The 26,491-nt window shown below is 43.5% G+C and overlaps 1 protein-coding gene across 4 annotated transcripts in view; it reads left to right on the forward strand.

Moving 5' to 3' along the window:
• The window catches only part of kynu (kynureninase), a 257,201-nt gene that overhangs the window by 126,898 nt on the left and 103,812 nt on the right, over positions 1-26,491 (forward strand). For all 4 annotated transcript variants that reach the window (XM_073025850.1, XM_073025843.1, XM_073025858.1 and 1 more), the window contains exons 6-7: positions 14,593-14,664; positions 14,975-15,049. In XM_073025850.1, coding sequence (XP_072881951.1) covers positions 14,593-14,664; positions 14,975-15,049 — 147 coding nt within the window. The remainder of the gene's footprint in view (positions 1-14,592; positions 14,665-14,974; positions 15,050-26,491) is intronic.

The following is a 26,491-nucleotide window of genomic DNA, read 5'->3' on the forward strand; positions in this document are numbered from 1 at the left end:
TCTGATCTTAGATTCTCCCACTACTCTCCACAACCACTCTATTAGACTTCATAATAATTGGTAGGTTTTAATGAGATCTCCCTTCATCCTTCGAAACTCAAATGAGTACAGGTCCAGGACCATCAAATGCAGCTCATATGTTATAAACATATAACAATCACAGCATGGAAACAGGCCATTCCGGCCCTCCTAGTCCATGCCGAACTCTTAATCTCACCTAGTCCCACCTACCCGCACTCAGCCCATAACCCTCCACTCCTTTCCTGTCCATATACCTATCCAATTTTACCTTAAATGACACAACTGAACTGGCCTCTACTACTTCTACAGGAAGCTCATTCCACACAGCTATCACTCTCTGAGTAAAGAAATACCCCCTTGTGTTTCCATTAAACTTTTGCCCCCTAACTCTCAAATCATGTCCTCTCGTTTGAATCTCCCCTACTCTCAATGGAAACAGCCTATTCACATCAACTCTATTTATCCCTATCAACATTTTAAATACCTCGATCAAATCCCCCCTCAACCTTCTACGCTCCAATGAATAGAGACCTAACTTGTTCAACCTTTCTCTGTAACTTAAGTGCTGAAACCCAGGTAACATCCTAGTAAATCGTCTCTGCACTCTCTCTAATTTATTGATATCTTTCCTATAATTCGGTGACCAGAACTGTACACAATATTCCAAATTTGGCCTTACCAATGCCTTGTACAATTTTAACATTACATCCCAACTTCTGTACTCAATGCTCTGATTTATAAAGGCCAGCGTTCCAAAAGCCTTCTTCACCACCCTATCTACATGAGACTCCACCTTCAGGGAACTATGCACTGTTATTCCTAGATCTCTCGGTTCTACTGCATTCCTCAATGCCCTACCATTTACCCTGTATGTTCTATTTGGATTATTCCTGCCAAAATGTAGAACCTCACACTTCTCAGCATTAAACTCCATCTGCCAACGTTCAGCCCATTCTTCTAACCGGCATAAATCTCCCTGCAAGCTTTGAAAACCCACCTCATTATCCACAACACCTCCTACCTTAGTATCATCGGCATACTTACTAATCCAATTTACCACCCCATCATCCAGATCATTTATGTATATTACAAACAACATTGGGCCCAAAACAGATCCCTGAGGCACCCCGCTAGTCACCGACCTCCATCCCGATAAACAATTATCCTACTACTCTCTGGCATCTCCCATCTAGCCACTGTTGAATTCATTTTATTACTCCAGCATTAATACCTAATGACTGAACCTTCTTAACTAACCTTCCATGTGGAACTTTGTCAAAGGCCTTGCTGAAGTCCATATAGACTACATCCACTGCCTTACCCTCGTCAACATTCCTCGTAACTTCTTCAAAAAATTCAATAAGGTTTGTCAAACATGACCTTCCACGCACAAATCCATGCTGGCTACTCCTAATCAGATCCTGTCTATCCAGATAATTATAAATACTATCTCTAAGAATACTTTCCATTAATTTACCCACCACTGATGTCAAACTGACAGGTCTATAATTGCCAGGCTTACTTGTAGAACCCTTTTTAAACAATGGAACCACATGAGCAATACGCCAATCCTCCGACACAATCCCCGTTTCTAATGACATCTGAAAGATCTCCGTTAGAGCTCCTGCTATCTCTACACAAACTTCCCTCAAGGTCCTGGCGAATATCCTGTCAGGACCCGGAGATTTATCCACTTTTAAATTTCTTAAATGCGCCAGTACTTCCACCTCTTTAATTGTAATAGGTTCCATAACTTCCTTACTTGTTTCCCACACCTTACACAATTCAATATCCTTCTCCTTAGTGAATACCGAAGAGAAGAAATAGATAGATAGATAGATACTTTATTCATCCCCATGGGGAAATTCAACTTTTTTCCAATGTCCCATACACTTGTTGTAGCAAAACTAATTACATACAATACTTAGTAAAAAAAAATATGATATGCATATAAATCACCATCTCAAAAAGCATTAATAATAGCTTTAAAAAGTTCTTAAGTCCTGGCAGTAGAATTGTAAAGCCTAATGGCATTGGGGAGTATTGACCTCTTCATCCTGTCTGAGGAGCATTGCATCGATAGTAACCTGTCGCTGAAACTGCTTCTCTGTCTCTGGATGGTGCTATGTAGAGGATGTTCAGAGTTTTCCATAATTGACCGTAGCCTACTCAGCGCCCTTCGCTCAGCTACCGATGTTAAACTCTCCAGTACTTTGCCCACAACAGAGCCCGCCTTCCTTACCAGCTTATTAAGACGTGAGGCGTCCCTCTTCTTAATGCTTCCTCCCCAACACGCCACCACAAAGAAGAGGGCGCTCTCCACAACTGACCTATAGAACATCTTCAGCATCTCACTACAGACATTGAATGACGCCAACCTTCTTAGGAAGTACATTCGACTCTGTGCCTTCCTGCACAAGGCATCTGTGTTGGCAGTCCAGTCAAGCTTCTCGTCTAACTGTACTCCCAGATACTTGTACGTCTTAACCTGCTGCACACGTTCTCCATTAATGATCACTGGCTCCATATGGGGCCTAGATCTCCTAAAGTCCACCACCATCTCCTTGGTCTTGGTGATATTGAGACGCAGGTAGTTTGAGTTGCACCATATCACAAAGTCCTGTATCAGTTTCCTATACTCCTCCTCCTGTCCATTCCTGACAAACCCCACTATGGCCGTGTCATCAGCGAACTTCTGCACATGGCAGGACTCTGAGTTATATTGGAAGTCTGATGTGTACAGGGTGAACAGGACCGGAGAGAGTACGGTTCCCTGCGGCGCCCCTGTGCTGCTGACCACCGTGTCAGACCTACAGTCTCCCAACCGCACATACTGAGGTCTATCTGTCAAGTTGTCCACTATCCAATCCACCATGTGAGAGTCTACTCCCATCTCCGTTAGTTTGTGCCTTAAGATCTTGGGCTGGATGGTGTTAAAGGCACTAGAGAAGTCAAGGAATGTAATCCTCACAGCACAACTGACCCCCTCTAGGTGAGAGAGTGATTTGTGCAGCAAATACGTGATAGCATCCTCCACTCCCACCTTCTCCTTATACGCAAACTGAAGAGGATCCTGGGCGTGCCTGATTTGTGGCCTCAGATTCTGTATTATCAGCCGCTCCATGGTCTTCATCACGTGCGACGTCAAGGCAACAGGTCTGAAGTCATTCAACTCCTTTGGTTGTGGTTTCTTCGGTACCGGGACAATACAGGATGTTTTCCACTGTCTGGGTACTCTTCTCTGCTCCAGGCTCATGTTGAAGATGCGCTGTAGTGGTTCTCCCAGCTCAGTCGCACAGGCCCTCAGTAATCGTGGGGAAACTCCATCCGGTCCAGCCGCCTTGCTGGTACAGATCTTCCTTAGTTGACCTTCCACCTGTGCAGCCGTAATCCTGGGCGTGGGCAAGGTCTCCTGTGAGTGGCTATTTTCCTGTGAGGGAAGTAAGCCTGGTGTGGAGTTCTGCGGTGAGGATGAGATTGAGCTGTCGAACCTGTTGATCGTTCAAAATCTTTCCCATCTCCCTCGGCTCCACACATAGCTGACCACCCTGATTCTCTAAGGGACCAATTTTATCCCTCACTATCCTCTTGCTTTTTATATAACTGTAGAAACCTTTCGGATTTACTTCCACCTTATTTGCCAAACCAAACTCGTATCTTCTTTTAGCTTTTCTAATCTCTTTCTTAAGATTCCTTTTACATTCTTTATATTCCTTGAGCAATTCCTTTACTCCATGCTGCCTATATCTATTGTAGACATCCCTCTTTTTCCGAACCAAGTTTCTAATATCCCTTGAAAACCATGGCGCTTTCAAACCTTTAACCTTTCCTTTCAACCTAACAGGAACATAAAGATTCTGTACCCTCATAATTTCACCCTTAAATGACCTCAATTTCTCTATTACATCCTTCCCATAAAACAACTTGACCCAATCCACTCTCTCTAAATCCCTGCGCATCTCCTCAAAGTTAACCTTACTCCAATCAAAAATCTCAACTCTAGGTCCAGTCCTGTCCTTCTCCATAATTATATTGAAGCTAATGCTATTGTGATCACTGGACCCGAAGTGCTCCCCAACACATACATCTGTCAGCTGAGCTATCGCATTCCCTAACAGGAGATCCAACACTGCCCCATCTCTAGTCGGTACTTCTATGTATTGTTGCAAAAAACTATCCTGCACACATTTCACAAACTCTAAACCATCCAGCCCTTTTACAGAATGAGCTTCCCAAACTATGTGTGGAAAATTAAAATCTCCCACAATCACCACCTTGAATTTACTACAAATATCTGCTATCTCCTTACACATTTGCTCTTCCAACTCACGCTCCCCATTAGGTGGCCTATAATACACTCCTATCAGTGTTACTACACCTTTCCCATTCCTCAATTCCATCCAAATAGCCTCCCTAGAGGAGCTCTCTAATCTATCCTTCCAAAGCACCGCCATAAGATTTTCTCGGACAAGCAATGCAACACCTCCTCCTCTGGCCCCTCCTACTCTATCACACCTGAAGCAACTAAATCCAGGAATATTTAGTTGCCAATCACACCCTTCCTGCAACCATGTTTCACTAATAGCTACAACATCATAATTCCAGGTATCAATCCACGCTTTAAGCTCATCCACCTTTCTTACAATGCTCCTAGCATTAAAATAGATACATTTAAGATATTCTCCACCTCCTCCTCTCTTTTCATCCCTAACAATGCATTCAAATTTATTATCCTTTTCTTTCTTCTCCCCTACATCTTCGGGCTGAGCGCATCCCTTCTCCATCACCTGCCTTTCCTTCCTCACACACTGTCTACTTACTTGCTCTACTGGTGAACTAACCTCCTCTCCCATATTTTCCTCAAATTGATTCCCGCACCCCCATCTTACTAGTTTAAAGTCTGCCCTGTAGCCCTAGCAAACCTCCCCGCTAGGATATTGGTCCCCCCAGGATTCAAGTGTAACCCGTCCTTCTTGAACAGGTCATGCCTGCCCCAGAAGAGGTCCCAATGATCCAGAAACTTGAATCCCTGCCCCCTGCTCCAATCCCTCAGCCACGCATTCATCCTCCACCTAATTCCATTCCTACTCTCACTGTCGCGTGGCACAGGCAGTAATCCCGAGATTACTACCTTTGCGGTCCTTCTTCTTAACTGCCTTCCTAACTCCCTATACTCTCGTTTCAGGACCTCTTCCCCTTTCCTACCTATGTTATTGGTACCTACATGTACCACGACCTCTGGCTCCTCACCCTCCCACTTCAGGATATCTTGGACGCGATCAGAAACGTCCCGAACCCTGGCACCAGGGAGGCAAACTACCATCCGGGACTTCCGATCACCTCCACAGAACCGCCTGTCTGAACCCCTGACTATCGAGTCCCCTATTACTATGGTCCTCTTTCTTCTATCCCTACCCTTCTGAGCTACAGGGCCGTCCTCTGTGCCGGAGGCCCGGCCACTGTCACTTCCTCCAGGTAGGCTGTCCCCCCCAACAGTACTCAAACATGAGTACTTATTGTCAAGGGGTACAGCCACTGGGGTACTCTCTAGTACCTGCCTCTTCCCCTTCCTGACCGTGACCCACCTATCTGCCTCCTGTGGCCTCGGAGTGACCACCTGCCTGTAACTCCTCTCTATCACCTCCTCACTCTCGCTGACCAGGCGAAGGTCATCGAGCTGCAGTTCCAGTTCCCTAACTCGGTCCCTCAGGAGCTGCAGTTCGGCGCACCTGGCGCAGATGTGGACGTCCTGGAGGCTCGGAGACTCCAGGACCTCCCACATCCGACACCGAGAACAACAAGCTGCCCTCACACTCATACTTCCCGAATAACTGAAAATAACAAGGAGAACTAAAAGATAAGCCTACTGTGCCCTCTTCTGCCTAAGCCCTCTGAGCCCAAGCCCTACGCTCTGCTCCCGGCTCACTCCGCTGCCCGCAAACGAAGCTGCCCGCTGCTTAAGGCTGCGTTCTTTTTATATCTTCCCTCCATCCCAGGCCTCCTTCACGCACCTGCGCAGTCCCGCCTCTCAGAACTCCGATCTGAGAAGCAATTTGAAAATGGCCCCCGCCACACTTCTCTCAACGCCTCGCTGTCTCCTTCCAAAAGAGGTTAATCCTTTCATACCTACGATTATTCTTGTAACTCCTCAGGACCCTCTCAAATGCCAGCACATCATTCCATGGATATGGGGCCCAAAGCTACTCAAAATACATTTGGCCCTCCTTATCTGCGAATTCCGCATCCGTGAATTTAACCAACCGCGAATCACGAAAACCCAGAAGTGCTCTTCCAGCACTTGTTGTTCGAGCATGTACAGACTTTTTTTTCTTGTCATTATTCCCTCAACAATGCAGTATAACAACTATTTTACATAGCATTTACATTGTATCAGGTATTATAAGTAATCCAGATGATTTAATGCAGGGATGATTTAAAGTATATGGGAGGTTATCGTGGATTGGGGTCGGAAAAAAATCGGAAGTTCTCTTACTAAGTAAGTCGGAACAGGTACATCCGGTATTATTAAGCGTCAGTTAGTCAAACGTTTGTCTTAGTATATAGTATATATTTTACCTTTCTATGCATATAAAACACTTAAAAATGTATGTTTCAGCGCTGGGCTCGGGAACCGTATCCGAGTGTGAGCCAGTGACAGACAGCTTTCAAGTGCGCTCTCCATCCGTGGCAAGTTGATATGGAAGATCAAAGCTCAAAACCCCAAAACCCAATAATTAAACCATTGTAACAAACACAAAATGCTGGCAGAACTCAGCAGGCCAGACAGCATCTATGGGAGGAGGTAATAATGATGTTTCGGGCCGAAACCCTTCATCAGGAGTGAAGTAACATGGGATGGTCGAGGGGGGATAAGAAGTGGGGGGAGGGATGAAGTAGAGAGCTGGGAAGTGATAGGCTGGAGGGAAATGGGCTAGGGAGAAGGTGGAGAATTATGGGAAGTAAAAGAGAAAGAAAGGTAGGGCTGGGGGGAGAGATTATAGTGAGGAGAGAGAAAGAGAACCAGACTAAAATAATAGATAGGATGGGGGTAAGGGTGGGGGGCAGGGGTATCAACGGAGGTCTGTGAGTTGGATGTTCATGCCGGCAGGAAGGAGGCTACCTAGGCGGGAGATAAGGTATTGCTCCATCGACCTGCGTGTGGCCTCATCTTGACGGTAGAGGAGACCATGGACAGACATGTCAGAGTGGGAGTGGTCTGTGGAATTGAAGTGTGTGGCCACAGGGAGATCCCGCCACTGCTGGAGGACCGAGCGCCGGTGTTTGGCGAAACGGTCTTCCAGTCTGCGGCAGGCCTCCCCAATGTATAAATGGCCACATCGGGAGCACCGGATACAGTATATCACCCCAGTTGACTCGCAGGTGAAATGGTGCCTCACCTGAAAGGACTGTCTGGGGCCTGGGATGGTGGTGAGGGAAGAAGTGTGGGGGCAGGTGTAGCACTTCTTCCGTTTGCAGGGATGAGTGCCCGGAGGGAGGTCGGTGGGGAGGGATGTGGGGGATGAATGGACAAGGGAGTCGCGTAGGGAGTGATCCCTGCAGAAAGCCGAGAGTGGGGGGGAGGGGAAGATGTGGTTGGTGGTGGGATCACGTAGGAGGTGGCGGAAGTTAAGGAGGATTATGCGTTGGATCTGTAGGCTGGTAGGGTGATAGGTGAGGACCAGGGGGACTCTATCCCTGGTGGGCTGGTGGGGAGATGGGGTGAGGGCAGAGGTGTGTGAAATAGGGGAGACACGATGGAGGGCAGAGTTGATAGTGGACGAAGGGAAGCCCCTTTCTTTAAAAAAGGAAGACATCTCCTTTGTCTTAGAATGAAAGGCCTCATCCTGAGAGTAGATGCGGCGGATGCGGAGGAATTGAGAGAAAGGGATAGCATTTTTGCAGGAGACAGGGTGAGAGGAGGAATCGTCTAGGTAGCTGTGGGAGTTAGTAGGTTTGTAGTAGACGTCGGTGGATAGGCTGTCTCCAGAGATAGAAACAGAAAAATCTAGAAAGGGGAGGGAGGTGTCGGAAATAGACCAGGTGAATTTGAGGTCGGGGTGAAAGTTGGAGGTGAAGTTAATGAAGTCGATGAGCTCAGCATGCGTGCAGGAAGCAGTGCCGATGCGTCGTTGATATAACGCAAGAAAAGAGGAGGACAGATACCGGTGTAGGCTTGGAACATAGATTGCTCCACATGGCCGACAAAAAGGCAGGCATAGCTAGGACTCATGCGGGTGACTGACAAAAAGGCAGGCATAGTTAATTAAACCATTTAAATTAAACCATTGTGTTGCTTAGTAATAATTGTAGCTTTCATTGGGGCACGACCTTTCTCACTTTATCCTTTAAAATTGTTCGGATCGTTGACTGACTGTAGCCTAACCATTTTCCAGTGACCAATGGCATTTCACCTCTTTCTGATCGCTTTATTATTTCCACTTTATTTTCAATTGTGATCGTGATTATTTTCGTGAACAGAAACACTACGGATTCAGAGCTCTGTACTGGGGTCCTAATGTTCACCACACTGAGACAGGTTAAATAAGGTCTGCTGGGTCCTAAGATCCACTGCATTGAGACAGGTTAAATAAGGGACTTGAGCATCTGCAAATTTTGGTATCCATGAGGGGTCCCGGAACCAATCCCTCACGGATAAGGAGGGCCAACTGTACTCCAAATGTAGTCTGACAATACCTTACAAAGCCTCAGTAATACATCCTTGTTTTTATGTTCTAGTCCTCTCAAAATGAATGCTAACATTGCATTTGCCTTCTTACTGCCAATACAACCTGCAAGTTAACCTTTAATGAATCCTGCACTAAGAATCCTTTTAACACATTCAGCTTCAGAATTCACTTGTAGGGTAATGTAATTGGGAGAAATGTACATAATTCACAACCACCAACATTGAGTTACGGCTGTACTTTTAGAGGCTGCTCTGACGTGATGATGCGTTCACATAAAATGATTTAGCACACTTTTGTGGGTTAAGTTTTGGAGTTCAATAAAATGTGTTGCTGGTGTCATTAAACATAAAATGCCTCACTTCATTTTATTTGCAGAAACCTACACACTGCCTATTTAGAAAATAACGTTCAGTGTTATAACTTCTATACAAAAGCACATGACAAGGCACATTTTTACACTGTATTCCATCTGCCTCTTCTGTGCCTATTCTTCCAACCAGTCCAAGTCCACCAGTATCACTGTCAGGATTCTCTTCGAATTGAATTTCACCAACTCCTTTCCCATGCCTCTGTAGTTAACTTTACTCAACTTTAATACCGATACATTGAGCTTGCCTCTCTCAATTTACAATGCAATGTCTGTCAAATTGTGATCACTGGTTCCTCAGGACATAATCTCCCTAATCAAGTCTGGTTCATAGCACAATACAAAACCCTGAATTGCTTTTTCTCTAAAGTGCTCAAACACAAGTTGCTCCAAAAAGCCAGCTCATTTGCATTCTACAAACTCCTTCTCTTAGGATCCAGTGCAACCTTGTATTCTCAGTCTACCTGCATACTGAAGTCCCCCTTGACAATTAAAAATTAGCCTTTCTTGCATTTCATTTCTATTTCCAGTTGTAATTTATACTCCACATCCTGGCCACTATTTGGAGGCCTATACATAGCTGCCATCAGGGTCTTTATACCCTTACAGTTCTTTAACTCTGCCCACAAGGATTGTACAGCTTCTGATCCTATGTCCTAAGGATTTGATTTAATTTTTTATCAACCGAGCCACCCCACCTCCTCTGCCCACCTGCTTGTCTTTGCATTAGGATGTACAGGCCCCAGCTGTGACTTTCTTCCAACTATGATGTACCTGCCAGTTTTTAATTGTGCTATAAGTTCATCTACCATGTTTTGTAAAAAAGATGTGCAAGTATACCATCTTCCATCCTGTATCGACTCACCTTCTTCTCAAATGTGTCTCCGTGTTACCTAAAGTTAAATTAGTGTCATTTTATAAACATTTTGTTTTATCTTTATTTATTTTGGAGACTTAAGTTGCCTCTCCTGCACTCTCCTTTCCTTTTATGTTATCAGTATTTTTCCAGCCTGTTGCCCCCGCTCCCCACTATTTAGATTAAAGTCCGATCTACAGCCCAAGTTAGATGATTTGCTAGAACACTGGTTCTACTTCTTTAAAGTGGAGCCTGCTGCTTTGGAACAGCTCTCCCATTCCCTGGTACTGGATCCAATGTCACACTTCTCCCAGACCAATCACTGCGACACATGTTCAACTGCTTAATCCTATTGACATTGCGCCACTTTGTACGTGGTTCAGGTTCCAATCCGGAGATCGTAACCACTTTGGTTCTGCTGTTTTAATTTAATGCCTAGCTGCTCATATTCCTTCAGCAAAACCTTTTGTCGTATCTATGATTTTGCTGCCGACGTGGATCGCACTCTTGCTCCAAAAGCCTCTGCAAATCAGATAAGAAGTCCTGAACCCTGTCACCAGACAGCAGGCAACACTGCCGTCAGGACCTTCGATCTTTGTGACAGATAATTCTGTCTATTCCCATGACTGTACTATCCCAAGTACAACCAGGTTTCTCTTCTCTGCCCCCACCCTAAATTATTTTCGGAACCACAGTGCCTCAGATAGGATACTCATCCTTCCAATGGCACCCAATCTTGCAGGGAGTGAGAATCTCAAAACTGTTTGCAAGTTCCTCCAACTGTACCTCTTGGAACCCCCTACCTGCCCCACTCGGCATCACATCCTCTTGTGCTTGACCAAGACCAAATTAGAAGCAGATAATCTAATGGGTGTGACTGCCTCTCCACCTCAGCATTCTAGGTAACTCTCCCCAACTCTGATGTGTTGTGGATCTGGCCCAGTCCATCTCAGGTAAACGCCCTCCCCGCCCTTGAGCACATCTACATGGAGCCCTGTCACAGAAGAGCAGTGTCCACCATCAAGTACCCCAACGACCCAGGCCGTGCTGCTGCCATCAGGGAGAGGGTGTAGGAGCCTCAGAACAGACACCACCAGGGTTCAGGAACAGTTATTAACACTAAACCAGAGCGGATAACTTCACTCGCCCCATCAGTGAACTGTTCTCTCAGCCAATGGACTTATCATCTCATTCTTGACAATTACTGCTTATTTTTTCCTTTGTATTTGCACAGTTGGTTTGTCTTTTGCACCTTGGTTGTTTGCCCAGTTGTTTGGGTGAGGTTTTTCATTTAAGATGTGGCCACCCTCAGGGTGGAGGAGCCTGAGTAGCCTCCAACCTAATGGCATGAATATTGATTTCTGCTTCTGGTAAACAAATTCTCTCTCCCCCCCCCACCGCCACATTCCCAACTCTGACCTTTTACCTCTTTTCAGCTGCCCATTACTTCTCCCGGGTCCCCACCTTCTTCCCTTTCTCCTATTATCTTCTCCTCTCCTCTCTTATCAGATTCCTTCTTTTCCAACTGTTGACCTTTCCCACTCACTTGGCTTCAGCTATCATCTTCCAGCTAGGCTCCTTCCCCTCCCCACACAATTTTTTTCAGGCAGCTTCCCCCTTCTCAGTCCTGATGAAGGGTCTCAACCGGAATTGTCAGCTGACATTTTATTTCCATAGATGCTGCCTACCTGCCAAGTTCCTCCAGCATTTCTCGTGTGTTGCTGGAGTGGTGTTTCTTGGAATTACTTTGTATGCTCGTAAGAAAACAAATCTCAAGGTTACGAATGGGGTTATATATGTACTTTGATGATGAATTCACTTTGAACTTTGTAGTGTTTGAAGCTCACATTCCAGGTCATCAGCTTTGAGCCTGAGTCCTGCAATTATCGTTCAATGGTGATTCAATTTTCTCCTGTTGGAAATGCTCATTCCCTTGCACTTTTGAGATATAAACTGTCCATACCTGAGTATTATTTGGTTAGTGCTGTGTGCAGATATGGGTTTCTTCATTTGCTGAAAATTCTAAATGAATTGTACATTGTACAATTATTAGTGAACAACAGATGGTTGAAATGGATCAAATGGTTTTATTTATTATCAGAGAAGGTATACTGTATATAACCTGAAGTACTTGTCTTCACAGACATCCACAAAAAATGGAACCCCAAAAGACTGAACGACAGAGAAGCATTAGAACCCCAAATCTTGCTCTCCCCCTCCCCCCCGTGCAAGCAGCAGCAAGCATCAATGCAAACTCCCTCCCCTCCCCTGCCCACTTCAGGGAGAAAGTGTCAGTGCACACCACCCACTAAGTAACTGCAAAGCACCAAAAGAGAGGCCATGATCTCCCGTCAACCTGACAGTTTGAAATCTCTCCCCCCCCCCCCCCTCTCACAAACAAGTGACAGAGAGATATCGCCCATTTCCACAGCGAAAGGGGAGACTGACAGACGCTGTTACGATATTATATTCTGCCATGTCACTTCTTATTCCAAGATTGTCCGACCCAAGAATCAGCAGCAAACTCTCCCTCCGTAATGAGAGAGGGAAAGAGAGAGTGTGACCGTTTGACCACAAAAACCTCAGTCGCAGTGAAATCCTGTTGTTCCATCTCCTGCAATGTCTCAATGGGCAACATCGGCCTGGAATCGATTGTCCCAGGGCTACACTCTGGAAGTACTATCATCCAAGCCATAACTGGAGAATGTAGGAAAATGGTCGGCTGTGAGCTCCAGGAATGGGAACTCCTCCGCCTTTTAAAAAAAACACAGTTTGAGTGTCACTTGCAGATCAAGGCCTCGATAGAACCTCAACCATCCTGAAAAGGGAAAAAAGAGACATTAAAGAGAAGAATTTAAGCTGTTTCTGCAGTTGAACTTGAAGAGGCAGCCACTTGGCATCGTCTTAACTCTGCCCCTACTGACAGCTGAGCCAACAATAGGAGATAGGGCATTGACAAAAGAGATAAAGGTGACTGTGTCTAGGACATTGCCCTGAGAACTTCTGAAGTGTGAGTCCTAGTACTGGAATGATTGATCTTCAACAATCTCAACCAATTTCCTTTGTGTGAGGTAGGACTCCAACTACTGGAGTATTTCATATTCATTGACCAGGTTTATCAGGTTGCCTTGATGCTGTACTTGGTCAAGGGCTGTCTTGATGTCAACAGCAGCCACTCTCATCTCCCTTCTGGAACTAAGCTCTTTGGTCTACACTTGGACAAAGGCTGTGATGGGGTTTAGAACTTAGAAGCCCTGGTGAAACTCAGGTTGGGCGTTAGTGAATGACTAAATGCCACTTCATAGCACTGATGATAATAGCTTTCATCATTGCATAGATCAGGGGCTCCCAACCCTTTTTTATGCTGTAGAGCCTTACCATTAACCGAGTTGTCCATGGACCCCTGGTGGTGAACCCTTGGTGTAGATGATTGAGCAGTAATAGTTGAATTCGATTGGTATCACTGCTGTTAACAAAACTGAATACACTTTTGCTATAATATAGAGTATTTACTGTAATCCACTTGGAATAACTTTCTTTTTCTCCACAAGTATCTTAGCATTTGAATTCTCATGCAATCCATACCTCCGTAGTGTTCTGCACATGACTGAAGACTGAAACATACTGATTTCCAGGGGTCTAGATCAAAAATATTAATCTGACAAAAAATAAACATCTTAGAAATAAATACAGCTCAAATTAGATTTTGCACCATTCTTGGATCTCGACAAAGGGGATACCTCATACCTCGTGCAAGCCTTGAGCTTGGCTATCATGTACATTAACTTTAATAAATAGTTAAAGATGATATGTCAGACTGAAAGCTATTTTGAAGCAGCAATAAATCAAACAAATCAGTTTGGTTTGCAGCCTTACAGCTGGTCCTTAAATTGTTTATTCTCTGTTTCTGGCAAAACAATGGGACTCAGATTTTAAAATTAACCTGTCACTAAGTGATCCCTGCAAGAGTGGGAGCAGTGGTGGGACTAAGGAGGACTTGGGTCTCAGTGGCCCTCTCTCTAGCATCCAGAGCATCTTCAAGGAGCAATGCCTCAAAAAGGCAGCATCCATCATTAAGGACCCCCATCACCCACGGCATGTTCTCTTATCATTGCTACCATCAGAGAGGAGGTACAGGAGCCTAAACTCACACACTCAATGATTCAGAATAGCTCCTTCCCTCTGCCATCAGATTTCTGAATGAACGTTGATCCATTCCTCTTTAGTTTTTTCCCTCTTTTTGTGCTACTTATTTAATTTATTTTTAAATATATATATGTATATACTTACTGTAATTTAGACTTTTTGTTATTATGTATGTATTGCAATATACTGCTGCTGCATAGCAACAAATTTCATGACATATGCCAGCAATATTAAATCTGATTCTGATACTTTTTTTACTCCATCATGGTCAATTATACAAAATAAATCCCCCTATCATAGTTTGTCTTAAGGCCCAACAACTAATTAATTTTAAAATAATAATTATGGAGGAATATGAAGACTCTTCTATTTCGCATCAAAAGAAATTTTACTTTCCTTCAGATGTATTTGTTTACTTAGATGGCCAACTAAACTGCTCATTGCACTTATAAAATAGTTTTATTTAAATGATGAGTGAACTCTGTGTGTGGTAATCTTTTTGTTTTGTTTTACAGTTGTCTTTCTACAAACCATCATCAAGTAGACATAAGATTCTCATGGAAGCAGGGGCATTTCCTTCTGATTATGTAAGAACCACATTTACAGCACTAGAATTTGTCAAGTCCTTGCACAGGTTACTCAGTGATTTATTTGTGGACACTTAGTTGGTGAAATATTTACTTCCTGGCTCTTTGCCAATATTTCAACAAGCTTTATTACAAGCTCACCCAGCATGCATCTTATTACCAAAGCCATTTTTGAAAAGAGTATGCCATATGATTGATGTAAGAGTTCAGTAAGAGACCATGGAAGTAGCTGAAAACTGGCCATATTGATTTTTATGTAGTAGAAGTTAAAGTCTGCAAATCATTCATTATAACCTTTGTTCCTTTAAAGTATGCAGTGGAGTCTCAAATCCGTCTTCAAGGTCGCGATCCAAAGGAAAGCATGCTTTTGCTGTCTCCTGCAGAGGTTTGTATCATACGGATAAGATAATAAACCAGTTGCTATTGCAGCGTACATTATTAGACTTGAATGACACACAATGCAGGTTCTTTTTGAAAAATACTATTTAATTATTTATGGACATTTATTATTGGAGTAATATAGCACAGAACCCAACCTTTAACCCACATTCCTGCTTGTTGAACTTAATTACTTTAACTCCATTTACCTCTATTAAGTCCTTAGCTTTATTTACCTAGATCATTCAAGTACTTCACTCAGTGCTCTTAAATGTCAAGAGAGTATCTGCCTCCACCACCTCTTCAGGCAAAACATTTCAGCCTCCATTCATCCTCTGTGGAAATCAAGTTCCCCCTCAGATCTCCTCTAAACCTTGTATCTCTCAACGTTAAACTTATGCACTATAGTCGTAGACAACCCACCATAGGAAAAGGATTTTTGCTATCTACCTAACTATCCTCCTCATATTTTTATCTGCCTCTCTCAGGGTCCCCCTTTATTCTCCAGTATTCCAAGAAAATAAACCTAGCTTATCCAGTCTCTGCTGACAATGGAATTGCTGGAAAGCACATGGTAGTGTAGTGGTTAGCACAATGCTTTACAGTACAGGCGACAGGGGATTCATTCCCCGTCACTGTCTGTAAGAAGTTTGTAGCTTCTCCTCGTGACTGTGTGGCTTTCCTCCGGGTGCTCTGGTTTCCTCACAGTCCAAAGACATACTAGTTGGATTACGCTAGGATGAAATCCGGGGGTTGCTGGGCAGCTTGGCTCGGAGGGCCGGAAGGGCCTGTTCCACACTTAATTTCAATAAGTAAATAAAGTTGTTACGGGAAGGGCACTAAATTTTGTGAATACTATTTCCAACTGTTTGAAGTTGCAGAATATTAAATGTAATTGAACACTGCAGTTACTTTGTGTGGAATGAAATTTAACCTTTTTGCTCTTGTTGTATTTTCACGAGAATGAATGATGACCACTGGGTTGTATAAGCATGGCTGGCAGCCCATTTAATAGTACTCAAACTGCATTACTTAACAAACACAGAAGAGAGCAGAAATATCCCGTGACTGCAGTAGTGAGCACACAGTGACCTTGCTTGTCAAGCAGTGAGGAGTGCCACAGCTTCCCAAGATTTGTTATGGCTCCGAGCACTTCCTTGTACAGTCCAAATACTTTACCAAAGCACAGGAAAAATTTGTCCCTCAAGGTTTTATATAACCATTTATTTGCAATGTCCCAATAGCAATGCCATTGAGAGGATGTAGTGTAAAAACATATTCAATTACCAAAAGAATACTGGAACAATGCAGTGGTTTGGTCCAGGAATTTGTGGTCAACTGCAAGTGATCTGCACTGCGTTGTGACACTAGGTAAACAGTACATAGTTACCTAGAGTAGTGCTTTGATAGGAACCATAGAAACATAGAATTGTGCAACATAGAAACAGACAATTTTAGCCCTTCTTGGCTATGCCAACCACAATGCCTATCTACACTGTACAGATGAATGGGATTAGTGTATTTTATCTAATCCTATTTGTATTTGTCCTTTATCGCTCTTTGCCTTACCTATCCGAGGATCTCTCCAAAATGTTTTTTAAACATTGTTATTTTATATGCCTCTATTACCTTCTCTAGCGACGCATTCCCAATAACCACCACCCTGGCTCTGCATTGCTGCCTCTAAACAATAAATTTCACATCATGTAAGTCAGCGATAATAAACTTGATTCTGATCTGTGTGAAAAATCTATTCCTCAAAAATCCTTTGGATTTCTTCTCTCTCATCTTAAACCTTCTTGTCCTAGACTACCCTTCACTGTAGTCTATGTGACCTCTCCATGCCCCTCGTAACTATCTAAACCTTGTTTAGGTCACCCTCAGCATCATGGATGGGTGAATAAATCCTTTGAGTGTATGTTCAGTCTATCGAATCTCACCATGCACAACAGCCCTTCATTTGAGGCAAAACATCCTGATGAATCTCACATTCACCCTCCCTATTACTAACACAGCCTTCCCGTAATGTGATCAGACAGAACTACACAAAATACTCATATTGCTACAGTATTGTTGGCATTACTGAGATGTCGTTGGAGGTTAGGCAGAACCTCAGTTAGGCTCAGTATTCTGCGGTGTAGAACTTTCAAGCGAGATAGAAAGGATGCAAGAGAGCTCATGGCATTTCAATCTCAATCAAAGAATGTATCGTATCAGTACGAGATTTGAGACTCAAAGTACATTTATTAACAAAGTATGTGTGCAGTGTACACCCCTGAGATTTGTCTTCTTCACAGATAGCCACAAAGCAAAGCCCCTTCCCCCCACGTGCAAACAAAATTGCACAGCTGGCAACAAAAAAGAGAGAAAGGCACAGAAAATTTTTAAAAATTCAAATAGAGTCCAGGCATACCCAGTTCAGTATAGTGTTCGTTATCTGCACACCGCACCAATTCAAAGTTGACCAAAATTGGAACAAAAAAGAACTGACCAGAAGCCAGAAACACACCACAACGTGAACTACAGAGTCCAATCCACAAACTGCGTCAATTAAACCTTGCCCAAGAGCTCCAGCACCATCCTGCAAAAGCATCCAAGGAAGAGAGACCGTTTCAATGCAGGGATCATCATTCAGGAACAGCGAGCGAGAGGAAGAGGTAGACCGTCACATGCGGACATGTTCCCCTGGCAACTGTGAGCGAGAGACTGATAAGACAACGCTGAACACCCACTCACCTCCCGCATTCGCCTTGATGATTTCAGTCTTCAGCGCTTTTAATTGGTGAGATCAGTGAGAAATGTAGTTGATCCTGGACTCACGCCTGGTCTCCAGGCTTCTTGGCCACGAAGTTGCACTCTTTGTTCGAAGTTTTCCAGAACACCCTCAGAGATAGCAAAGTGCCAGATTGCTCAATCACCACCCAATTGTAGATCACTGGCTCCATCAGTGGGAGAACCACATTTGAAAGAAGAAGATGATGTGGCAGAAGTAGTCTTGTGAACTATCTGGAGGAGATCGCCCTTGTTTGCATTGTTTGCTGGCACCATCTTCTTCTGGAAGGCAGAGAATATTTTAGAAGGCTCATCAAATGAGGCCATTTGATTAGAGATTTGGAACAAAAAGGGTGGCATCACTTTGCTGGGTGTATTACAATGCATGTAGCAGTAAACTAAAGATGGGGGAACGGATATGTAGGCAGACGGAGGAGAGCTGTCATGAAAATAGTTTTCTCATTTTGGGTTTCAGTTTCCCAAGCATTAATTGAGATTGCTTTGGTGTAGCAGACTCAGGGGGATGTTGTGGAGTGATCTATGAGATGTGTCCAAAAAATTGTTTGAAACAATATACAGATAAACCAATGTGAGAGGAGCATTACAAGACTCTGTCTAGGGGAAATATAGCTGGTAAGATTGATGGAGTGTCAGTGAAGGAGCATTTTGGAGATAGTTACCTTAATTTCATCTATTTAAAATTAGCTAGAGAAATTGTAGGAGTAGGCCAGAAATAAAGGCAGTAAGTGGGGGGAAGCAACGCATACACAAAATACTGGAGCATCTGTGAAAAATAAATAAACAGTTCAGAATCAGGTTTATTATCACCGGCATGTGACGTGGAATTTGTTAACTTCGCAGCAGCAGTTCAATGCAATACATAAACTAGCGGAGAGAGAAAATATGAATAAAATAAAACATAATAAATAAACAAGTAAATCAATTACATATATTGAATAGATTATTTTAAAAATTGCAAAACCAGAAATACAGTATTTTTTTTTTAAGTGAAGTAGGATCCAAAGCTTCAAAGTCCATTTAGGAATCAGATGGTAGAAGGGAAGAAGCTGTTCCTGAATCTCTTGAGTGTGTGCCTTCAGGCTTCTGTATCTCCTACCTGATAGTAACAGTGAGAAAAGGGCAAGCCCTGGGTGCTGGAGGTCTTTAATAATGGACGCTGCCTTTCTGAGACACTGTTCCCTAAAGATGTCCTGGGTACTTTGTAGGCTAGTGCTCAAGATGAGGCTGACTAGATTTACAACCTTCTGCAGCTTCTTTCGGTCCTGTGCAGTAGCCCTCCATACCAGACAGTGATGCAGCCTGTCAGAATGCTCTCCACAGTACAACTATAGAAGTTTTTGAGTGTATTTGTTGACATGCCAAATCGCTTCAAACTACTAATAAAGTATAGCCGCTGTCTTGCCTTCTTTATCACTACATCAATGTGTTGGGACCAGGTTCGATCCTCAGAGATCTTGACACCCAGGAACTTGAATCTTCACTCTCTCCACTTCTGATCCCTCTATAAGGATTGGTATGTGTTCATTCGTCTTACCCTTCCTGAAGTCCACAATCCACAAAAAAGGATTGGACAGAGTAGATGTGGAAAGGCTGTTTCCCTTGGTGGGTGAGTCCAGGACAAGAGGTCACAGTCTTAGAATTAGAGAGTACCCATTTAAGACAGAGATGAGGAGAATTTTTTTTAGTCAGAGGGTCATGGATTTATGGAATTCATTGCCACATACAGCTGTGGAGGCCCAATCATTGAGGGTTTTTAAGGAGGAGATTGATAGGTATCTAATTAGTCAGGGTATCAAGGAATATGGGAAAAAAGCCGGAAATTGGAACTAGACGGGAGAATAGTTTAGCTCATGGTGGAGTGGCGGAGCAGACTCAATGGGCCGAATGGCCTACTTCTGCTCCTTTGTCTTGTGATCTTGTGAATCAGCTCTTTCATTTAACTGACGTTGAGTGCCAGGTTATTGCTGCGGCATCATTCCACTAGTTGGCATATCTCACTCCTGTATGCCCTGTCATCACCATCTGAGATTCTACCAAGAATGGTTGTATCATCAGCAAATTTGTAGGTGGTATTTGAGCTATGCTTAGCCACACAGTCACATGTATACAGAGAGTAGAGCAGTGGGCTAAGTACACACCCCTGAGATGCACCAGTGTTGATCGTTAGTGAAGAGGATATGTTATCACCAATCCGCACAGACAGTGGTCTTCCAGTTTGAAAGTCAAGGATCCAATTGCAGAAGGAGGTACAGAGGCCCAGGTTCTGCAACTTCTCAATCAGGCTTGTGGGAATGATGGTATTAAATACTGAGCAATAGTCAATGAACAGCATCCTGACATAGATGTTTGTGTTGTCCAATGGTCTAAAGCCGTATGAAGAGCCATGGAGACTGCATCTGCTGTTGACCTATTGTGATGATAGGCAAATTGCAATGGGTCCAGGTCCTTGCTGAGGCAGGAGTTCAGTCTAGTCATAACAACCTCTCAAAGCATTTCATCGCTGTCGATATGAGTGCTACCGGGCGATAGTCATTAAGGCAGTCCACAATATTCCCCTTTGGCACTGGTATAATTGTTGCCTTTTTGAAATAAGTGGGAACTTCTGCCGGTAGCAGTGAGGGGTTGAAAATGTCCTTGAATTCTTCCGCTAATTGATTGGCACAGGTTTTCAGAGCCTTACCAGGTATTCCATCGGGACCTTCCGCCTTGCGAGGGTTCACTCTCTTTAAAGTCAGTCTAACATCGGCCTCTGAGATGGAGATCACAGGGTCATCAGGTGCAGCAGGGATCTTCACAGCTGTAGTTGTGTTCTCCCTTTTAAAGCATGCATAGAAGGCGTTGAGTTCACCTGGTAGCGAGGCATCGCTGCCATTCATGCTATTGGGTTTCGCTTTGTAGGAAGTAATGTCTTACAGTCCCTGCCAGAGTTGCTGTGTATCTGATATTGCCTCCAACCTCATTTAAAATTGTCCCTTTCCCCTTGAAGTAGCCATCCACAAATCACATATTTTGGGTTGAGACTCTTCATCAGGACTGGAAAATGTCACAGTAAGAATGTGGGGGAGGGGATGATGTAAAAAGGTGGGAGGTGATAATGGAAAAGATGAAGGGCTGGAAAAGAAGGAATCAGATAGAGGAGAGTGGTCAATGGGAGAAAGGGAAAGAGGAGGGGCACTGGGGAAATTATAGGCAGCTGTAGAGAAGAGCTAAAAAGGAGTCTGGAGTGGAGAATTGGGGAAGGGGGAGGGGGAAGATAATCAGGCATTGGAAAAATTGATATTCATGCCACCAGGTTGGAGGCTACCCAGACAGGATATGAGATGTTGCTCCTTTAAACTGAAAGTGTCCTTATCGTGACAACCATGAGCTAACATATTGGAATGAGAATGGGGATTGGAATTAAAATGGCCGGCCACCAGGAAATCCTGCTTTTTGTCGGTAGAGTGAAGGTGCTCAACAAAGCAGTTCATGTGTCACCAGTGCAGAGGAGTCCACATTGGGACCACCAGTTATAGTAGATGACCCCAGCAGATTTGAAGGTGAAGTGTTGCCTTACTTGGGAGGACTTTTTGGGACCTGTATGGAGATGAGAGAGGAGATGAACGGGCAAGTATAGCACTTCCGGTTGCAGGGATAAGTGGCAGGAGGGAGATTATCATGGATGGATGAATGCACAAGGGAATCCGGAGGAAAGTGGAGAGTGGGGGTTGGAGAGGTAAAGATGTGTTTGGTTACAGGGTCTTGTTGAAGCTGATGGAAGTTGTGAAGAATGATGTGTTAGATGAGATTAATCAGAGATAGCCAACAAGGTTTTGCCAAGGGAAGATCTTTAGAAGATGTAGAAAGTGTATTGTTGAATGTCATTCAGTATTCGCTGTTTATGAGGACATCCTTAAGGAATTCAATGAGATCCAAAGGGAGAGTGCTTGGCAGAAGCAGACAGGGGTTATGGGAGTTGTCTTTGTAATTGGATGCCTGCTGCTAGTAGTATGCCACAGGGTTCACTGATGAGACTCTGCAGTTTGTAACATACTTGAGTCCTTTGGGTGTCATATAAGAAGCATGATCAAAATTTCACAAACAACATGAAGATTGGTGGAATCATTGACAGAGGGGATAGCAGTCTTGGTCTAATAGAGAGATGATGCGCTGGTGAAATGGGCTGGGAAATGACAAGTGGTACTTAATCCTGATAAATATGGGATGATGAATTTTGGGGGTTCTATTGAGGCTGGGGCACATGCTATAAGTGATAAGTTCCTAGGGAGTATTGAGGAACGGGTAATAACCTTGGCATGCAAGTCCAATGATCCTTGAAGGCGGCAGTGCAGAATAGAAAGCTTGTGGGATATTAAACTGTAAGACCAAAAGACTTAGGAGAATAATTGGGCCATTCAGCCCACTAACTCTTTGCAATTCCATCACGGATGATTTATTATCTCTCTCAAGCCTATTCTCCTGTCTTTTCCCTGTAACAGTTGAGGCTGTGACTAACAAGAACTTATCAGTCTCCCCTTTACATTTATTCAATAACTTGGTTTCTGCAGCCATCTGTGGCAATGAATTCCAGATTCAGGAGTCTGGTTGAAGAAATTCCTCCTCATATCTGTTCAAAATGAGCATTTCTCTATTCTGAGGTTGTGCCCTCTTGTTTTGTACCCCCAAACTATAGGAAACATCCTCTTCACATCCACTCTATCTGGCCCATTAAATACTTGATAGGTTTCAATGCGTTCCCCCCGCCATTCTTCTAAATTCCAATGACTGCAGGCCCAGAGCCATCAAATTCTCCTCATACATTAACCCTTTCTTTCCAATTCATTCTTGCGAACATCCACTGGACTCTCTCCAGTGTCAACATGTCTTAGATAAAGGGCCAATACTGCTCACAATACTGACTAATGCCTTAAAGCCTCAGCATTAGACCCTTGTTTTTGTATTCTAGTCCACATGAAATTAATGCTGACATTTCACTTGTCTTCTTTACCACCAACTCAACCTGTAAGTTAACCTTTAGAGAACTTGCACAAGGACTCCCAAGTCCCTTGGCACCACTGATTTTTTTGAATTTTCTCCTCATTTGGAAAATAATCTATGAATTTATGCCTTCCGCAAAAGTGCATTATCATATACTTCCTTATAGTATATTCCATCTGCCACTTTGTCCATTCTCCCATTCTGTCTAGGTCTTTCATCGAAACATAGAAAATAGGTGCAGGAGTAGGCCATTCGGCCCTTTGAGCCTGCACCGCCATTCAGTATGATCATGGCTGATCATCCAACTCAGAACCCTGTACCTGCTTTCTCTCCATACCCCCTGATCCCTTTAGCCACAAGGGCCATATCTAACTTCCTCTTAAATATAGCCAATGAACCGGCCTCAACTGTTTCCTGTGGCAGAGAATTCCACAGATTCACCACTCTCTGTGTGAAGAAGTTTTTCCTCATCTCGGTCCTAAAAGGCTTCCCCTTTATCCTTAAACTGTGACCCCTCGTTCTGGACTTGCCCAACATCGGAAACAATCTTCCTGCATCTAGCCTGTCCAATCCCTTTAGAATTTTATACCCCCCTCAATCTTCTAAATTCCAGTGAGTATAAGCCTAGTCGATCCAGTCTTTCTTCATATGAAAGTCCTGCCATCCTAGGAATCAATCTGGTGAACCTTCTCTGTACTCCCTCTATGGCAAGAATGTCTTTCCTCAGATTAGGAGACCAAAACTGCACACAATATTCTAGGTGCAGTCTCACCAAGGCCTTGTACAACTGCAGTAGAACCTCCCTGCTCCTGTACTCAAATCCTTTTGCTATGAATGCCAACATACCATTTGCCTTTTTCACCGCCTGCTGTACCTGCATGCCCACCTTCAATGACTGGTGTACAGTGACACCCAGGTCTCGTTGCATCTCCTCTTTTCCTAATCGGCCACCGTTCAGATAATAATCTGTTTCCTTTTTCTTACAACCAAAGTGGATAACCTCACATTTATCCACATTAAATTGCATCTGCCATGAATTTGCCCACTCACCTAACCTATCCAAATCACCCTGCATCCTCTTAGCATCCTCCTCACAGCTAACACTGCCGCCCAGCTTCGTGTCATCCGCAAACTTGGAGATGCTGCATTTAATTCCCTTGTCTAAATCATTAATATATATTGTAAACAACTGGGGTCCCAGCACTGAGCCTTGCGGTACCCCAGTAGTCACTGCCTGCCATTCTGAAAAGGTCCTGTTTACTCCCACTCTTTGCTTCCTGTCTGCCAACCAATTCTCTATCCACATCAATACCATACCCCCAATACCGTGTGCTTTAAGTTTGCACACTAATCTCCTGTGTGGGACCTTGTGAAAAGCCTTTTGAAAATCTAAATATACCACATCCACTGGCTTTCCCCTATCCACTCTACTATTTACATCTTCAAAAATTTCTGTAAGATTCGTCAGACATGATTTTCCTTTCACAAATCCATGCTGACTTTGTCCGATGATTTCCCCTTTTTCCAAATGTGCTGTTATCACATCTTTGATAACCGACTCTAGCATTTTCCCCACCACCGATGTCAGACTAGCCGGTCTATAATTCCCCGGTTTCTCTCTCCCTTTTTTAAAAAGTGGGGTTACATTAGCCACCCTCCAATCCTCAGGAACTAATCCAGACTTTCTGCAGGTGACCTGCTTCCGCAATACTACCTGATCCTCCATCTATCTTCATATCATCTGCAAACTTGGCCACAGAACTAATAATCCTGTCATCCAAATCATTGACATATAACGTGAAAAGAAGTGTTGCCAACACTGCCCCTGTGGAACACCATTGGTCGCCAGCTGCCAACTGGAAAAGGCCCCCTTTTTCCTACTCTTTGCCTCTGCCAGTCAGCCAATCTTCGGTATATACTAATATCTTTCCTGGGCTCTTATCTTGTTAAAGCCTTCTGAAAATTCTAGTAAGTAACATCCACTGACTCTCTTTTGTCTATCCTGCTTGTTATTTCCTTCAGGAATTTCAATGGATTTGTCAGGCCAGATTTCCCCTTAAGGAAACCATGCTGACTTTGCCGTATTTCATCATGTCCTTCCAAATACTCCAAAAACTCATTCTTAATAATGGACTCTAATTTTTCCAAACACTGAAGTCAGGCTAACTGGCGTTTCTCTTTTCTACCACCCTCCTATCTTAAAGAAGTAGATTGATATTTGCAAAATTTCCTGTCCTCGAAAACCATTCTAAATGCTAGTGATCGTTGAAAGATCATTACTGTTGCCTTGAATTAGTCAGGGCATTAAAGACAAAAACAGGGAGGTCATGATTCAATGTTATGAAATATTGGTCACTCTCAGCCGGGTGCAAAACTCAGAGGGTGCAAAGGATAAACGCCATGATGTCGCCTGTGATGGAATGATTCAATTATAGAACATAAAACATTCCAGCACAATACAGGCCCTTTGGCCCATAAAGTTGTGCTGACCTTTTAACCTACTTGACAGTTAATCTAATCTTTCCTTTCTGCATAGCCCTCCATTTTTCTATCATCCATGTGCCTATCTGAGAGTTTTTTTAAATGCCACTGATGTATCTCTCTACCTAGCATTCCAATCTGTGTAAAGAAATTACCTCTGACATCCCCCTCATACTTTCCACTGGTCACTTTAAAATAATACCCTCTTGTATTAACTATTTCACTATCCACTGAATCGATGATGCTTTTCATCTTGTACACCTCCATCAAGTTACAAGATAACATGTAAGGAGAGACTAAAAAAACTAGGTCTCTTTTCCCTGGAGAAGAGGAGGGTAGGAGAGGACAGGATTAAGGTATATAACAAATTATGAGGGGAGCCCGTAGAATAGACAGCAGAAAATTCTTCCTCTCATCAGAGACGACTAAGAGTACAAGACATAAATTTTGCATATGGAGATTTGTAGGGGATTCAAGGTGAGCCTTTTTCACTGAGAGAGTTGTGAATACCTGGAATGCAGCACAACAGGGAGTGGTGGAAGCAGAATTGCTGACAGCACTTAGGAACTGTCTAAACGGGCATTGAAGGCTACAGGCAGAGTGCTGAAAGATGGGTTAATATTGATGGGCATCCAGTGGTTAGTTTGGGCGTTGTGGCCAAGTGGCTGGTTTCCATGCTGAATGACTCCATGGACGGAAAGTTAAACTGAATTCTTGCTTGCTGATTTCATTCTGTCAAAAAATTACATCGGAACACCTCTGCTGTTGCAAATGATAAATACTGCAATATAATTCCAAAAGGGTTGGGACTAAGGGGTTAATGTTTACACATACATTCTTTCTCACTTACCTTCCTCCTGCTGGTATGTGCAATTGCATTAGCTATCCTGGTAAAATGAATAGGCAGAAGGAACGTTTTGTTTCTATTATTGGTTCAGCTCCTGCAAGTGAATTTGATAAAGGAATATCTAAGGCTGTGACATATCTTTGAAATATTCAGTGAGTAACCGCAGTGCACTTTCTCTGTAACATAACACTTTATTCTGCATTCTGTTATTGTTTTCCCTTGCACTACTTCAACGGACTTGTGCAATGAAATGATCTGTATGGATGACATGCAGTGTATGTTTATCACTGTACCTTGGTGTAGGTGAAAATTATAAACCAATGTACCAATAAAAGAACATAGACAAACAAA

This window comes from Hemitrygon akajei, chromosome 2 (assembly GCF_048418815.1).
Source record: "Hemitrygon akajei chromosome 2, sHemAka1.3, whole genome shotgun sequence".
Lineage (NCBI taxonomy): Eukaryota > Metazoa > Chordata > Chondrichthyes > Myliobatiformes > Dasyatidae > Hemitrygon > Hemitrygon akajei.